The following is an 18,711-nucleotide window of genomic DNA, read 5'->3' on the forward strand; positions in this document are numbered from 1 at the left end:
TTGAAATAAAACAACAATACAGCATTTTAGCAATGAGGATGACCAAAATGAAGGAATGTATCACAAAAAGGGACAACTGTCTGTTTTGCACCTTTCTCAGAAGTGAAACAGTGTCTTTTAAGCCTCTCTCTTCAGGAAAGCAGCTGGATTGTTCACAGTGCTCTGTCTCACCCCATAACCACAGTTACATGTTAGCCAAATGAGGCCAAGCATCATTGCACCATAACCCAGCAGTTCTGAATGCAGATATGCAAAATAGCATGGAAAGTATTAATTGAATGGTTGCTGTTATTCAAATTAACATTTGAAAATTGGTTGTCACTGTCCTAAATGATAACACAAGAATAAATAGCCAGGTTCTTTTTATGTTAAAATGCCATCAGTTCACAGCTATATATGATTATTTCACACACCACTGAAGTGCTCATGCCTCTGGGGTGAAAGGAAACATTTGTATGGAGAAACATTTATGGCAGAATGGGAAGTGGTATAAAGTGTGTTCATTTGTAAGGGCCGATGAGATTGAAACAGTAGGTGGGATTGGAGAATATAATTATTGCATGTAACAAATCTCCTAAAGATCTCAAAGTAATTTACAAATGCTCTTTCAGCAGGCTATGAAGTAGAAGGCATGGAAAATATTACCACTCCACCCTGTTTCACAGATAAGATATGATAAAACTTAGGTTAGTCAGCAGAGTCTGAGTGCTTATCTCTTAGTTTCTCACTCCTGGAGTTCTAATATTTCTCCTTTCTCACATCTGTTAATTACAAAGGTTGCCTGCTTACACTGATGACTTCCAGCATTCTGTAAGAAGGCTCCCTGAGTAGTATTGCTGCTCACAGCTGAGGCAAATTTCCCTCCCCACAGTGGAATAACAAGGAAGTAGGCTTTATTTTTTTTGTTCTTTCTTTCCCTTTTTTTTTTTTTTTTTTTCCTATCAGAGTGGAATGAATCTAATTAATCTGTCTAAAGAAATTCCTTTACATTTAAAGGACACTTAAAGCACAGGAACATAATACAATTATATCATAACATTCATTGTAAGGTATCCAAAATGGGCAACAGATAAAAGCCAGCCAGCAACGCTGGAAGACAATTATCTTTCAAATTGTACTTAGATCCTTTTGAATGCAATGAAATCCAAAATCCTGTCTGCAGTCAGTCAGTAGTCACTGGGAGGAGATTTAATTGTGGTTAACAAGTATTCCACCACCATTAAAAGAAATTCCATGAAAACTTTAATGTCCTTAATCAAAACTGAGAACCTCCTTCCCAGATGCTCAATCTTTTTCACTGGGAAGTGCTAATCACAGTGGGGACATATGGTTCCACTGAACCTGGCCATTTCCAACCCGATGCCTGTGCTTTAGCAGCTCTGCTCCTCCATATGTGATGTCATTCTGGATGCATTTTCTATCCAAGGCTGGTAGACTGAGGCAGAAGCCGCCCCAGGGAAGAAAAAGTACTAAAAATATAAGTCAGCTGTCTCTTAAGTTAGTTACTGTCCAAAACACTGTGTACAGAAATGTTGTAGCCTTTTTTATGAGTTCATAAGTTTTTATTAAATCCAAATGGCTGGAAGGAAGCTGTATATTAATTTCTTTCTTTGTTCCAGACTGACAAAAATCTGAAATGTGCTTCTCTTGGGTATTTTTGATTTTAGTTTTGTACTTCTATTGCTTATGACTGCCTACAGCAAATTATCAACATTGCAAAACTGCTTTTTATGTTTGTTTTTTATTCGTGTGTGAGAGTGAAGATGCGAAAGTCCAGGAGGGCTGGCAATAAAATGAGTTACAACAAATGTTTTGGAGTGGCTTTTAGCAAACAAGTCCTTTTCTCCTGCGCCTGTATCTGGATTTTGGAATTTGTAGCATTCACAATAGGAAATGTTATATTGGATTAAGTGGTGGGGGAGAAGAAGAGGAATAATACAGAGAAATGGAATAATACAAAGAGAAAATGAAGGCAGAGCAGCCCCAGCCAGTGCGATGGAAAGGGAGGAGGGGAACTGCACCAGGAGCCATAGCCACTCCCTCAGCACCATGCATCAAAACTACCTTGGATTAATTACCAAATCTAGGAACTGTGCCATGGCTACCTAAGAAGAAGCAACTGTCCCTCATTTGTGATTAAAATGTCATTAGACTCCTGTAGGTCAACAGTGTTTCTCTTTTTTGGAGCCAGGAGCAGTTGAATTCCAGCCCTAACTGTCCCACTGGTTCACTGCATGGCCACACGTACCTCACCTCCATCTGATCTATCTATGTAAAAGGCAGGCAAATATTCTCACTGCACTGTCATTTCAGGACTTAACTGTTCCCAAATTCTGGCAGGTGGCATTTGTTTTATCCACTAATTATTTTTTTTATCCACTAATCCACTCTAATTCAGCCTTCTCCAGACCTTTCTTCTGTCCCTCCATCCCGATAATAATATATACCTTACTCCAGCTGAATTTGCAGTACCATTTTAGAAACAGTTTACTGGGATCATTTGAAAACCACCCACCCTGCACTGCAAAAGTTGCATTGCTCAAAGATTAAAGCCTCTTTTTGGACAACGAATAAAAGTTGTTCATTACCCCAGTTCAGTTTCTTAGCATTTACAGATGATATGTGTAGTTTTTGGTGATTTAAAGCAGCAGCTGGTACCTTTAATATATTGGCAAAAAACAAGGCAGCTTCTTTGGTAACATTAGCATCGCCTCAGTGTCAGATCACAGATTTATTCTAAATTGTATTATGCTTACTGTGCCTGTCCTTGCTTTTCAGATTTTCTTCATCATCTCACTTTTATTTCAGTGAGTGAAAAAGAAGCTGTGAAATTTGTAATTCACAGACAATGTGGCAAAATAGGTGCAGTAAACATGAAAACCAAAAAGCACCAGGTGCCAATTTCATGCTAGCCATCCCAAACTATTATTTCCAAAGGTTTTTAAATGGAAAAGGAAATGTTAATCCCCTGGCAAGACCTTTCTTGGTCTTGTTGGTGCTTTCTGTGAGAGTTGCCTGGTGTCCTGTCCATTCCATGCTCCCTGTGAAATTCCTGCAGTTGGAAGTGGAAGTATAGAGGGGGTTCAGCAGTCCATCCACAGAGATCCAAGTTGCAGGGGCTCAGTCTGCCTTTCCTCCTCCCCAGCAGTGCCTTGGGTACAGATTCCATAGAAAATCCAAGCAGAAAAATGCCTTTTTTTAGGCAGTTTCAGTTTCCCGTTGTCCTGAAGTGAGAGAATGTCACCACATTTGCTTTTCAAACAGCACAGAGAGATTAAAACTTAAAGGGTTTTTCCACTGCTACTAAAATAGCAAAAACATTTCCAGCCATACAAATTATAGCTTAAATGGACTTCTTTTAAGGGAGTTTACCTTTCAGGCCTGCACTGAGAGCATTCCCTCACATTTTATCACCTCACGGGCACTTCAGTCAGCAGATTTTATTGATGCAAAGACTGAAGCATGGGAATCTGTTCTGAGTGCAGCTGACTTTTGTTAGGTTATTGCTCCAGATTGTTTGGGTTTTTTTTTTAATTCAGAAAATACACCATTATAATTTCATACTTAATCCCAGTGTGTTCTCAGAGCATTAAGGTAATTTAAAAGCTATTTTAAATTTATAGGCATTAGTAATTTTTTAAGAGATACTAAATTACTGTCTCATTTATTTTGAGAAGTATCAACAGCACTTCTGGAGTATCAGAAACATCTAAATTTAGTAACTTCCATTTGCTGAACTGGGTCTAATCTTTTCCAGTTTTCACAGGGAAAATTATGAATACTGATTTTTTTTTTCTCTCAAGCATTGCTCAAGACAGGTTCCAGATTTATTCTAAAATAATATTTTTTAATATTATTATGTAATATTTTATATATATTATAATATATATAAAATATATAGACTATATAATATATATACAACATAGTATATATAACATATAATGATATATAGTGTATATAATATTATATTAAATATTATATATTATGTATTATATATTAAAATATATTATATATTGATATATAATATATACTATATAATATGTATTATATATAATTTTAAATAGATATAATATATATACTATATAATATAGTGTATATATATTATAGATAACACATAACAGATAACATATATTTATAACATATATTTAACAGATAATATATAATAATATATATAATCATATAACATAATATATATTTTAAATTATATGTATTTTATATATATAATACTGTGTATATTATATCTGGTATATGTATCTAATAATTGTATAAGATATATATAATTATATATAGTATATTATTATATTGTATATAACAATTATTATGTAATTTAATGATTTGAAATAATATTTATTTTAAAATAATGAGATCTCACAAGCCTAAGCTCGTGATTTTAAGGTAAAATCTCTTTAAATGAATGAGACAAGGTCAAATGTATTTCTGAGGCAAATTTACTAAGTTAACTGAATTTGTCTCATGGTTAATAACTTACTATTCTGGATAGAAGTTTAAAGCAATTATCACAAAATTGGATTAATCATCATCCTGTGTGCTGCATTGAAGTGCTTTGCCTGTTACATAAATTAACAAATTTGTGTGTTTTATTCTGTTTCACTCTGTATGATTTCAGATTGTCTATGACAGAGTCCAAGAGCTCCAAGGCCGTGTCCTGAAGCTTGTGGTGAAAAGCAAAGGAGCATTTGTGGGAGCTGTTAACATTCAACTGAGCAGTGTCCAGTTCAATGAAGAAAAGTGGTACCCACTGGGAAACAGTGTAATTTAAATGTTCTCCAAGATGATTCAATTATTTGCCCACTAATGTTTCTTTATCTCATTTCCCAGGGTACATTTTGTCTCAGTTGCCCTTGAGAATAGGCAGTCATCTGCTGAGCACATATCCTAACATTTCTAACCATTAGGCTGTTGTCTTAGAAGTGCCACAGATTCCTGCTAGTGTTAGTTTAAGGAATCACATCCTAGCAACATGCAGAAACTGCTTATACAGCAATGAAGGGCTTGGTTTTGTTAATATTAAATAGTACTGTAAAAATACTGAATCCTGGGCTCATAAATGGGCTCATTCTTCACCCATTTATTCCACTGACTGTGTTGAAACAATGCTGATAATGCTGTAATTATCATCACTACCTGTGATTTCACCAGAAATCCAAGGGATGGTTTATATATTTCATGTATATTTCAGATGTCCAGCAAATTTCACATTAAATCAATACTTTGGTTTTTTAAGAACTTTAAAAGTTTTGATACAATGCAACATTTAATCCAGGATATTAATTTGTCATTAATATATGTCATTGTTTCTTTTATTCTGACATCCAAGAAACAGATGTAACTTGGTCATTGGTGTGAGTAAAGAAGAAGGGAAAAGCTAATGTTCATGAATAAGGAGAATATATTGAATGTGAGCTTTCATTGGGGGATTTATTGAAGATCATGATACCACAGATATTTGTTCAGCAGTCTTCCCACATTGCACTCCTGTGCTGCATAAGGGGCTCAAGTCAATACATGCATTGAATAGACCTCAGGGCTATAAAATATATGTTGATCTATTAAATAATGAACATGGGTGGTTCCTTTAAGTTCACAGATGCTAATTATGGGCTCTGTTTTTCTCTAATTTGAGGAAGCGCTTAAGCACATCTTTAAGCATTTGGCATGTGAGCAGCCACAGTGAACTGTCCATTGTTGCCAGACCCACTGACCATGTAAATAAACCTTTCCAGGGCCAGGGGCACATATTTAAGGCACAGGAGATGTGTTGATTTGTGATCTGATCTGCTGTAAATCTTAAATTACCATATACTGGACAGATCTGACATTTCTCCTACCAGGTGGAAAACTGGTCAACAGAGGGGTTATAATCCCAGAAGTGAAGGTAATTGCCTTCTTCTCCCAAAGGACATTTACATCAGTCTTCAGAATATAAAGCTGTATAAAGCTCCTGAAGTGGGGCTTGGACTGTTAGCTAGGAAATTAAATAAGCTGAGTTTTTCTCAGATCAAACCAATGGACTTAATCAGGTTTTATCTGAAAATTCTTTCCCCAGTCAAACTGGTGCACTAAGATCCTCCTCAGTAAGGGGAGGTGAGGGGAACTCTGTTGGAATATTAATATTATTAGTCTATTCAGAGCTGTAAGAAACTGTAAAATATTTACCACATGCAAGGGACATTGGCTGGCACACAGAATATCATCACTACCAAGATCTGGACACCGAAATTTTATGCTGTAGGCTCTCCTGGGAAACATATCAAGTGCCTTGTCATTCAAGCACAGAAAACACACTGAGAGCAGCTTACAAAGTTACCAAATTACCTGACCTTACAGTTCAATATTGATTTTAGATTCCTCTTAGTCTACTGTCTCAGTTTCCTTATTAAAACTATAATGCAGTTTTCTAATAGTGCTATTTCCTGCGACATTTTCTAACCGTTGTTTACCACATGCCCTGATTTTCCATTTTAGAACAACATTAAATAAAACAGCATTAGAATAGCAATAATTAAAAAAAGCATTACAACGCATTATCAGAACGGTCTGCAAACTTAAGCCATAGTGTTTGATATTAAAGGAACTTGTCAATATAACATCCTTTTTATTAAAAAAAATAATATTTGAGTAACAAATCTGCCATTAATTGTGTAATTAACAAATCTGCCATTAGTCTGTAGTCCTGTGGAAGGCCAACAGTACTTCAGTTCTGAAAGGAAAATGAAAAATTGTGTCTTATGGACAAGAAGTAAAGATAGCTCTGGTAGGCAAGAAGGTGTCCTCATGGATCTTCACACACATATAATCAGCCCTGGCTTTTTCTAAAATTCTCTGGTTCTCCTCAGAGTACTGTGTTTCCTGAGCTCCCTGCTCCTAGGAGGAACATGGTTCTTTACAAACCAGCCCATGAATTTTTTATCTTCCTTTAGCAGCAGCAGGTTCAAGACTAAGCTAAGGAAAGGTACCAGTGCTAGCATATGATTTTTTATGATTTTAAGAAGTACTTTTTTTTCCTCAAAACTATTTTTTCGGGTAAGAAAATGACAGTGGGCACTAAAGAGGAATAGCCCAATCAGAACCCACTTTTTACAAATTTAAAGGGAAGGTTGCATGTGTAATTTTTCCTGTTCCCTTGAAAAGGTACAATGGTAAAAAATTTTGTTCAATACAAATAAAAAGGTCAATTTCACATCCTCATATCCTAAAAATTAGCATGATCTCTCATATATATTGGACTATTATTCTCACTCAATAATTAATCATAAATTTGAAATTTGTTCCAAGTGACATTAACTGAATTTTAAAAATATCCAAAACTACTCAGCATTTATGAATTGTTTCTAAATAATGAGAGAATAATAGAATCAGAGAATGGCTTGGGTTGGAAGGGATCTTAAAGATCATCTCATTCCAACCCCTGCCATTGCCAGAAACACTTTGTAGGTTGCTCAGAGCCCCATCCAACAGGCCTTAGACACGTCCAAGGATGAGGAGTCCACAACTTCTCTGGAAACCTGTGCCATGGCCTCACCACCCCCACAGAAAATAATTTCTTCTTAATATCCAATTAAACTAACCTTCTTTCAGTTTAAAACCATCCACCCTTGTCCAATCTATGTGCCCTTCTACTGGAAGGTTCTATAAGGTCTCCCTGGAGCCTTTTCTTCTCTGGGCTGAACAGCTCCAATCCTCTCAACCTTTCTCACAGCTGAGGTGCTCCACACCTCTGACCATTTTCATGACCCTGCTCTGGACTCACCCCAAAAAAATCAACATCTTTCTTGTGTTGGGGGCCCCAGAGCTGAATGCAACATTCCAGTTGGGACCTCCCGAGAGCAGAGGGGGAGGGTAAAATCACCTCCCTCAGTGCTGTTTTTGATAGCAAATGTGAGCTATTTTCCCCTTTTTCAATCAGTGGGAACTTCCCTGGCTTCCCATGACTTCCCAAGTATGATGGATAGCAGCTTAGGCCAGTTCCCTCAGGACCTGTGGATGTATCTCATCAGGTCCCATGTGTGAGAAATGGATCTGTAAAGGATTCTCAAAACCTGACTTGTATATCTCTGTGTGCAAACTCTGAGATAAAGTGCGCTGACTTAGGAAGGCCATGGAATAGAGATGACATTGTTGAGAGAGAGATTGAACTAGAAACAAGTTTCAAAAGATGGCCTTGCAAAAAGACCAGATATTTTGGAGAATTAGAACTGTGAAAGATGCATAGCAGCAAGACCACTTAGGATAAAAAAATAGATGATTTGGGTTAAAAGTATTAGCAGCATTGCGTGGCAAAAGCTAATAGGCTGAAAAACCTTTATAAGGTATTGTAAGCAGGAAATAGGGTGGCTTCTGATAGAATGGCATTGAGTTTTACATCTCATGTCTCACTCTTCTACAAGACTGATAATGGAATAAAATCTTTTAAAACACCTCTCAGTTACCCCATCTCTGTAGAGCTGGGATTTTTCAACACTTGTGCATTTCAAAGCTCCTTAGGTTTTCTCAAACTCAGTCTTCCCCTACAGAAAAATAGCCATATGGCCAAGGACAGTAGCCCTTATCCAGAACATCCCTTCCATCAAAGTCCCACTGGCTTCACAAAATCATTGAGAATGTGCCAGTCTGGAAATCAGGCCGCTGGGCTCTTGGAAAGCCAGAAATGCTACTTTATTGAAGCAGGGGACAATCCCCCAGAACAATTTCTTCTGCAGAACATCACTAATAGAACCAAACATGAGCAAACAGCGATGCAGATTTCAGCCTGGTTCCATATTTGGACATCAGTGGAATGTTACGGTAACCTGGAAATATAATGACACCTTATTAGTGTATTAACCACAAGCACAGATTATAATGGAGTGGTTTTATGATCATCTACGCAGATAAGGCATAATTTATGATTCTCTAAATAGTTCTTTAAAATAAAATGAAATTATACAGCACCTAAACACCATTTGTGCTGTTTCTTCCCATATATATATATATATACATATATATAGTATTTAGATTCTGGTATTTTTAGTGACAGAGTGAAAAACTCCAGTGTTTTTAGCCAAGTGATATTTAAACATGGGCAAAGGTTACAATGTATTACCCAAGGTTAGGTGCTGCACACATTGTTCTGATAGCAAATGAAATCAGCATGTGAAACAGAAGTGAGGGCACCTACAGAACGGTGTTACAGCAGCTGTGCACTGTCCAGCTGAGTCAGAAAAAAAATGAAGTGTAACATCTTCTGCCATGATATCTTAAAAAGTTGATTTCATATGAGTAATTCACTTTATTAGAGATAAGTCATGCCATCAGAAACAAAGTGTTCTTCTAGCTGGTTGAAGCATTTGGAGAAGCTGTAGTTCTCAATTTCAAACATAATTCACTTACCTGCTTAGAAAACAAAACAATCTCTTCTTTAAGACAAAACAATCTCTTCTTTAAAACCCCAGCCTGTATGGCTTTATATGACTAAATGTCCATTATTTCATAATAATAAACAATGTCACTTTTGATTAAAAAATATTCTGTATTCTATCTATGTATATATAACTCCAGCTATTTCAGTAAGTCTCTGTTTTGTATCAGCATCTGTGTTTTCAAAACTGCAGTTGTCAAAGTCCCTCTTTAGGTGTGTCTGGATGCCTGTGGAGTCTTTGGGGCCCACATTGACCTGGGTTTGGAATTTCTTGTTTCTTTTATACAGGATCATAAAATTGTTTAGGCTTAAAGCCTAAAATTGTTTAGGCTTCACCTTGTGAACCAGAGTGTGGCACTAAGTTCCACATCCAGTTGTTTCTTGAACACTTTCAGGGATGGTGATTCCACCTCCTCTCTGAGAAGCCCTTTCTAGTGCTGAGCAACACTTCCAGTGGCAAAATTCTCCCTGATGTCCAACTGAACCTTCCCTGGCACAGCTTGAGGCCATTTCCCCTTGTTCTGTCATATTACACATAAGTTCCTCTGGTATTTAAGGTTCAGATTCTGGGCAGCAGATATTAAAGCTGGTTTCTGACACTTTTCATTTGAGATCAGTTTTTAAGGCATGCACACAATATGTGGAAGGCTTGGTTGATTTCCTATCCAAAGATATACTTCAAGGACTAAGATTAATTTCGGAAGACTTGTGTGTTTTGTTCTAGCCCCTATCAAGAGAATATTCTACAAAGTGTCCTGAAAGAAGTAAAACTTTTTTTTAAATTGAAATTGTTCGATTTTGCATTAAATAATTAACTACTCAAGGATCCCATGATAATAGAGGTAATAATTGAGTTCCTGTCCTGTATTAGCATTCTCCATGGCAGATTCATTGGCACAGGGACTGTAACAGAGTACTCCCCTCCTATTTGCCTTTAACCACCCAGGTTGAGAATTTTTCTCAATTTCAGCCCCTCTGAGTATAGCTACATAATCACTACATGGAAAATCAAATTCTGCTACAGCTGGACAGCAAACATTCATCCCCAGTAGAGTCTACAAGTAGTTGGGAGTCTGTTGCTGGGGAAAGGAAGGCAGTATGGATATAGGTTTGAATCCTTTCAAAAGAAAATGCAGAGGAGGGAGGAAATGGCACAACTTTTTCCCACAACCTGACAAAGAAAAAAGATGTAAGCACTGCTCAACTTTTGGAAGGAACTTGCCCTCAGGGACACCTCAGGGATACAAATCCTGGGGACTGAGGGACAGTCCTGTAGCACAGATTAAAGCAATTTGAGTGCTGAAGACTAAGACTGAAATCCTAGCTCACCCTTCAGCATTTTAGGCAGTTCTTCCCTTGTCTTCTTCTTACCTCTGCAAGAACATTATTTTCCCATTTCGCTGTTTAGAGAACCTGAGTACCTAAAGCAAAACCATTGTTCCAGACCAGGTTTCAGAGGTCTCAATGGCAAGCATTTCAATAAATGCTTGCAATAAATTTTGAAATTATTTATCATTTCACATCATAGAAGCATTTTATTAATGGCCTCTGGGCAACCTGATGGCAAATTACTTTTTTTTAATGTTGTGTTAAGGGGCAATTTGTTTGGCATCAATTATAGTTTTTGTACCTAAACTCATTCCCTAGCACTTTGAATTACTCCACTGGAAATATTTCCTCAAAAATCTACTGCTCTTACTTTTCCAAAATATTAATATCTCATTTGTGACCAAAATTAATCCTTTAGAGACATTAAGCCACACTGAAAATTTGTACCTAAAAAAAGCCTCAATTAATAATTTTACAAGCACTTGTAAGCAGCAGTGCCTGATAATTGAATTTGTCTCAGACATTGTGAATTGGTGGGTTTTCTTTCATTATCCAGAAGTATACAAATAAAAGGAAAGTAAAAGGTTATCAGTGTAAAAATTTATGTTGTAGAAAAACAACTGAGCTCTAAGAGTAATGTCTTTGTTCTTGTATAACTCCTCAACCTCAACTAAGAATCACAAGCAGCTTTATGACTTCCAAACACGAGGGGAAAAAAAAGCCATTTAAAAACCTGTTAAGCTTAATAAAATAGCTCAGTGCCTGTTGCCAGCTCCAGTGTTTTGCCTTCCCATCTTTATTCTCTAATAAAAGCTGTTTGTTTTGTCAGAAATAGCTTTGGAAAGCCAGTGTAGTAAACAGCCATTTTACATAAGCCTTTCTCCTTGGCCTATTGACTACTGTGTCTGCTCTTTATGTTCAGCCTATTCATTACAAAGGTTCCAGGAACTCTACTGGCTTAAAAAAAGAAACTCCAGCAAGAAAAATGCCATCTTTTTCTAATTTATAACCATTGTTCTCCACTCTGAAAAGTTGGAAATAGGTTACCTGAGGGAGTTTTGGTGGTTTGTTTTGTTTTAATTCGGTATTGAGTTTTGAACTTATCTGAGTAGGAATTGCACAAAACTGCTGCCTTCGTAGCGTTCTGACTAGTCTCACTTCTTGCAATGAATTAAAATACCACCTGAGCAGTTTCCATCTAGAATGGAATACTGCAGTGGGGATAATCACCTGTCATTAATACTGCTTTGATTTCAACATCATGGATTTGCATCCAGAGAATACAATTAGTTCAAAAAACAGAGAGTGCCATGTATTCATTTAGTTACACAATCTCCCTCTAGAAAACAGGCATGATGCTGTACTCTCCCAATGCTACAGTGAAAAGCAAAGCTTGGAATGTTGCAGATTTTTTTAAGCTGTTATAGATGGTTCACATAAAAGTATTACCTGTATTCAGGCACATCACAGGTAAAGTGTATTGGCCAAGGAACTCCTTGTTGACCAGAGACACCTCATCCTCCACACAGAAGCGTATCATTGCCAGCTCTGGAACTTGGATGTTGAAAGAGAAGGTTTCATTCCATTTAGGGCACAAAGCTAAGGAAAAGAGAAAAGAAACAGGATTCAAATGTGATTTCTTTGTTTTTTTCTACTCAGTAACGGAATTATTGCACCTGCTATCACTAGTCTGAACTGGTAAAGAGTCATTCTTTTTCCCTAGATATCTGTGCCCATTTAAATAAATAACCAGACTCCCACTGACTGTGGAGGTGCAAAAGCCTAAGGCAGTTGGTGTCATCCCTTAAAAGAGAGCAAAATTGGCCAAGGATAGCCAAGTTAAGAACTTCTGCTCAACCTAAATTTTCCTATAGCCGTACCAGTTTCATGCTTTTGCCAAAGCTTCTCCTTTCACAGTGAATAAATAAATTCAGGTAGTAAAACACTCACTTGACTAGAAAGACAAAAAAATAATGTGGAACAGAAAGGGTTACTTTGTCTTTAGCAATGTTTGTACAGAGAAAAGAAATTCAGTGGCTGATTTAAAACAGCAGCCCTCAAAAAAAAAAAAAAAAAGAAAAAGGAAGAATAGAAGACAGAGGTACAGAAAAAGGGAGATCAGAGGGAAGTTGTAGTCTGAGACATCAAGAAGATCTATATTATACAGATAAGGGAGTGCTCAAAGACAGCAACAAAGAGTACACAGTTCACCTGTCAAGCAATTAAGGGATTACTCCTACTAGAAACTTCAAATGAGACAAGTGATGAAGTTACAGCAATTGCTTAAGAAAAAGGTCTAAATTTACCAATTTGTCTATTGGTTTAGGCTGGGATAATATTAATTTTCTTCATATCAACCCCTATGGTGCTGCATTTTGGATTTTTAACCCAAACAGTGCTGATTACACACCAGTTTGAGCTGTTGCTGAGCAGGGCTCACACAGTGTTGAGATTTCTGTCTTTCTCACTGTGCAAAGCAGCCTCCACATCCCAGTGAGGGGGCTTGGGGTAGCCAGGAAACTGGGAGGAGACACAGGTGGGACAGCTGACGCCAGCTCAGCAAAGGGATGTTCCTTAGCAAGGGTGGCATGCTCACAGCTGGGGAAAGGAGGAAGGGAGGGCATTCAGTGTCTGTCTTCCCAAGTAACACAAAGCTCCATAATGAAGCCTTGTTTCCCTGGGAATGGCTCTACCCCTGCCTGCCCATGGGAAGTGGTGAATGAATTCCTTATTATGCTTTCCTTGTGTGTAAAGCAGCTTTTACTTTACATATTAAACTGTCTTCTCAACCCATGGGTTTTCTCATTTTGGCCCTTCCAGCCCTCTTCCCATCCACCTGGGAGAGAGCAGGTAATCAGCTCTGTGGGGCTGAGCTGCTGTCCAGGATGAGCCCACAGAAGTGTGCAAAAAAAATTCCATCTTCTTTAGAAAGGGAGAGTGTTCTCAGCTAGGAGTTTGTGCTTCCTTAACCTACCAGTCTAGAAAAATGGCACTCAGCATGAATTTCTGCTATAGATTTTGTGCCAGGAGATCCTAGTCTAGAGAGAAATAATTGCATTTTCTATAACAATTCCTTTGTGATTCCTTATAAAATGTTGTTGTGCTTTGTTCACAGCCAAGAGAATCAGACTGCTGCTCACCGTTGCTTTTTACAACACTAGATCTCTTTTTGGCTTGATCCTCTGGCACACCATAGATTTCTATCTGCACCGTGGGGTCAGCTTTGTTGGTCTTTGACATGGCACTGGGTGGTAACTGATGGCCACTGATCAGCTGGAAAATTAAAGTTATATTGAAATAACTGTAAGAATGAACTATTCACAGCCATATAGTAGCCATAAGAGAAATAACTTTCATAAGAAATTATTTTAAGTATATACCAGACATAAACTGGTGTATTAAAGACATATTAAATACAATGGAATCAAGAATATGGATTTCATCTAATTTAAGTTGTTGATAATTTTTTAGAAATATTGTGGCATATATTTATATAATATATATTAGGATATATAAATATATATATATATAGATATATATTTATATATTTAGGAACATTTTTAATTAGATCAGATTGCTCCAAGCCCAGTCCAAACTGACCTTGAATAGTTATAGGGATGGAACATATACAACCTCTCTGGGCTGCCTGTGCCAGTGTTTCACCACCCTCTTTACAAATAAATAAATATATAAATAATTAAATATATAAATAGATAAATATATATGTGAATAATAAATATATAATATATATGTCACTAACTATGTGTGTATATATACACACACACACACAAACACACACACACACATATATATATATATATAACTGATACCATATTTTAAACAATAATTTTCAGTGTTTTTTTACTCAGTAGCTGCACATAAAAATTCTATATTTTGTTACCATGCAAAATAATAACATTGGAGGAATCAGTCTACAGTGATTTTCACATAAATGAGCTCATGAATTCCAGTCTGTGGGGAGTGGATCAGCATCAAGACCCACAGTGACATCTGCATTGTGCTACAGGGTGTGTAGCAGACTCCCTCACCTGTGCCTCATGTCTTACACAGTAACACAGAAATTCCTCATTTAGTGAGCTTCCTGATGTTTTTCTCCTTAATTTAGTTAGCTACCTGGAAATTTTGTCTCAGACTGCCCTGTAATCTGGCACCCAGCCTAAGAAAGGACTTCTGAAAGTCACAACATTGTCTGCTTTCTATCTATATTTCAGGACACCTAGGAAAGAGTAAACATCTGTGCAGTAATCAGCTTTTTAGAAATCAGTGTATGAAATGTCTTGAGAGATATATACAAGCCTGCAAACACAGCTGCAAGATATGACCCCTGATCCTGGTCTCAGGACTAAGCATCATAAGAGTTTCTTATTCCCCTGTCAACCACCCAAACAATCAAAACCCACCAATTCCACCTTTTGCTTAGGTATTTTCTGTAACACCTTGTTCAAAGAGAAGGTCTAGTCTGAAATATTGAAGAGCAGAGCCTTGGCAAACACTGATGTCCTTTCTTCCTAGGGAATAGCTACAGCCTTCACCAGGAAGCTTTGCAATCCCTGATGGGCTGCCCACTGAGAACCTGGGAGATTCCTTGCCATGTCCTGAATGCTTTTGCCAAGGCCTGCATGAGCCATTGCTAGAGCCAAAGTTTCCCCTGGAGTGGGAAAAGAGTGAGTTCTTTTGAGCACACTAGGACACAAATACTACATAAATCCAATCCATGTTTGAGATCCAAGGTGATGCAGAGACATACAAATTGTTAGGCTGAAAAGACTCTTTATGAAGCACCTTGAATATCTCTATTTGTGCTTCAAAAGCTCCATGCCTCTTGATAGGAATTGTGGCACATCAGATTGAGGATAATGAATTCAGTAAAATCAGGCCCTATGTGACTTTTCTGTTCTTTATTCACTCATTCTGAGAGATTTGCCCCCTAGATGTTTTATATCTTTGCTTTCAGTTAAGTCATTTGTCCATTCATCCAGTTAGTAACTTTTCCAGCAGAAGCTGCTTTTCCTTTGACTCCTGCTCCCAATTCCTTTTGTCTTCACCCACCATTTCCTGGTTTTTGCTGCTGAGAATGAATGGGGCTCTCTGTGCCCTTCATTGCCTCAGCCAGTGGGATGCCACTGCTCCTCTACCAGCCTGTAGTCTCAGTCTGAAGTCCTCAGTCTAAAACACTGCCTTTCTCTTCTCCAGCTCCTTCCAAGCTCAGACACTTCTTTTGCATTGACAATGATTTTTTTCTGTCTCCTGCATTACAATTCAGGGTTTCTCCTCATCCTAATTCCAGCTTCATCCAAATTAGGGCTACAATAAATGATGTATTTGCCTGGCTGCCTGAAATCATCCAGCAATGTCTTTTCACAATTGGTATGCTCCCTGTCAGGACACTAAAATGTTCTTGATTAGGTGCGTGCATTATGTAAGTATTTTATAATTGTCACTAACTATTGTTTTATCTCCACTATTTATTAGTCTGAAAGAAACAAAATAGCAATTACACACTAATTATATGCTAATTAAATAGCATTTATGCCAGTGGTATTCTGTGTATTCAGAAATATTACTTTTTCATTGGGAAAAGGGAGTTTTCTAATCAGTGAACAATTATAACAAATCTACTTTATCTCAAAAAAAAAGGGCTTTTCTAACTATTTATTTGTAAATGACATGTATTTCTAGTATTTTTGGGACGTAAATCACATTATAATTTGGGAGAAGTAGAAATAATTCAAAGACTTATTAATTCATCCCTCCTTTCACACTTATTTATCCCATTTTAGGATTATAAATAGCCTTTAATATATGCATAGGAAGATAATGAGACTTAAAAGAAGCCTAAAGCTTCCTATCTTATCTTTAAAAAATTTCCATTTCTCAATTAGCATTATAATAGTACACGTGGTATTATTGATATTGAAAGAAATAACACCCAAAGTGCACATTTGATTTCTGTGTTTTCAGCTCAGTTTCCACAAGCACAATTAACTGGTCCATTTGTCAGCTCCATTATTCATATTTCTTTATACAGCATCCTGAAAAATCATGTCTTTTTAGAGAGTCTTAGAGGCTCTGAACTCTTACATATTTTTAGCAAACATAAGTGAGCTACAGATTGGAAAGCACCCAAGCAGCAGTTGATACTAAATGAGAGTTTTACCTTTCTTGTTGAAAATATTAATTCCCAACAAACAGGAATGAGAATAAAATGGGAAAAAAAAATAGATATTGCATCTAAACTAGATAACATTTGTTTTCCCATTTTTATAGAACAAAGCAACCCTTCAGTAATCTTACCCTTATTGACAGAGACATTGGTCTGCTGTGTGCTCCCACATTTCGGGGTGTAAATGTGGTATTGAGATCCCTCAAGAATGCAGGTTTCAGCACATAGCCACAACCACCATTGTCCAGGAATTTTCCAACTTGCAATTCCAAGTATGGGCCTGGTGTTTGGAAGTTTAAGGCCACTGGAAAATGAGATCAATATTGATTTTAGTGAATTAGGTTTGATAACATTTTATAAAACAAATATTTTTTAAAAAAGCAAATGAGCTTAAGGTATCTATATCTCTCAATTCATGTGTAAGATCCTGCTATTTCCCTTAAATTAAGTGATACTCAATTGCTGGAATCTGAAATGTAAGGAATTCTCAGAACTTTGGGCCTCTAAGCCAAAGCTTAGAATTAAAGATTCAATTTGAGACCTTGGAAAAATTTTCCAAATTTAAGTTCTAGAAGGGAGAATGTGGATTTATAGTTTAAAGCAGAAACACATCAAATTAAGAAGAAGAAAGTTTAGAGTTTTAGAGTTTAAGATATAGAAAAAATAAAAGTAGTTACAGAGGTAAACCAGGAGTTTAGAATACAGTACTGTAAGTTTATATGTCATAACATGATCGGCTGAGAAAGCTTCCAGCTTACACTGTAACATGAGTCCATAAGATGAAATATTTAAGGATTAGGTCAAAAACATAAATATCTTTATTAACAGTGCTTTATTAATCAATAAATCCTTAAAAGGTCTTATAACTAGGAGTCTTGTAACCTTCTAAACCATAAAGATGTGAGCTGAACTCACCCTTCCTATTTACATAGATGATAAGAACAATAAATCATATCAAAACAACTCAGAAATCCCATCTCTAACTCATTCAAAATCCCTTCAAAAATCCCCATACTCATACACCCATAATTATTTGTGCACAAAAGCAGTGCACTATTTAGAACTGCATCCCATTTTAAGAATTACCCTATAGATATTTTTACATTGCTCTGTTTTCCCTTTGCTTTCTTAGACCTTGGAGAATATGAAATGAGAGATCCTTTTTCTCCCTAAGAACTGAATTCACATCCTAGTTTCTCTAGAGCAGCAAGACCCTGCACTCCAAAGCTGCTAACAAAGTTCTGGTGCAGAAGTCAAAACCACAGGATTGTATCCAACCTTAGTTATGGTGCAGAACTAATCACAAAAACATCTCACCCAGAAGATTAAGAAGCTTTAGTTTACTGTTAGAACACCCAGTGAAAATGCAATATAAGTTTATAGAACTAGAACCAATTTAAAAAGTGTTCTTAAATTTATGTGAGCACACATTCTCCAGGAGTTAAATCCTCCAGTACTGGTGATTATTGCAAGAATACGCCTGACAGATTTTCCTTTCCTTGGCAGTTCAAAACATTTTTGGTATGCTGCAGCACCAATAACAAAATATCACAATTCTCATCAACAGGATATTGTAATTCATGAGATAAAGCCAACACTGAAATAGACCTGTTTAATGAAATTTTCCCTTATTCCAGTACATTGGAGCTTCCTGTCACGTTCAAAATAGAAAATGCAGAAGTCAAATCAGCAGTGAATGATGGCATTATGAACCTGTGACATGTGTTAAACAGACAATGATAAGAAGTCATTTACTTAAACTGGTGGTTTGGTAGGAATG

General features: G+C 36.8%; 2 protein-coding genes across 3 annotated transcripts in view; one reads left to right on the forward strand and one right to left on the reverse strand.

Moving 5' to 3' along the window:
- Window positions 1–5,615, forward strand: part of PIK3C2G (phosphatidylinositol-4-phosphate 3-kinase catalytic subunit type 2 gamma) — a 190,033-nt gene extending 184,418 nt beyond the window's left edge. Inside the window, exon 32 of the mRNA XM_036401795.2 lies at window positions 4,628–5,615. Coding sequence (XP_036257688.1) covers window positions 4,628–4,780 — 153 coding nt within the window. The 3' untranslated portion in view covers window positions 4,781–5,615. The remainder of the gene's footprint in view (window positions 1–4,627) is intronic.
- A 3,112-nt stretch (window positions 5,616–8,727) lies between these two features.
- The window catches only part of PLCZ1 (phospholipase C zeta 1), a 45,294-nt gene continuing 35,310 nt past the window's right edge, over window positions 8,728–18,711 (reverse strand). For both annotated transcript variants that reach the window (XM_036400964.1, XM_036400965.1), the window contains exons 10-13: window positions 17,063–17,235; window positions 13,888–14,020; window positions 12,197–12,346; window positions 8,728–8,810 (exon numbers count right to left, since the gene is read on the reverse strand). In XM_036400964.1, the coding sequence (XP_036256857.1) occupies window positions 8,728–8,810; window positions 12,197–12,346; window positions 13,888–14,020; window positions 17,063–17,235 (539 nt within the window). The remainder of the gene's footprint in view (window positions 8,811–12,196; window positions 12,347–13,887; window positions 14,021–17,062; window positions 17,236–18,711) is intronic.

Source organism: Molothrus ater, chromosome 5 (genome assembly GCF_012460135.2).
Source record: "Molothrus ater isolate BHLD 08-10-18 breed brown headed cowbird chromosome 5, BPBGC_Mater_1.1, whole genome shotgun sequence".
NCBI lineage: Eukaryota > Metazoa > Chordata > Aves > Passeriformes > Icteridae > Molothrus > Molothrus ater.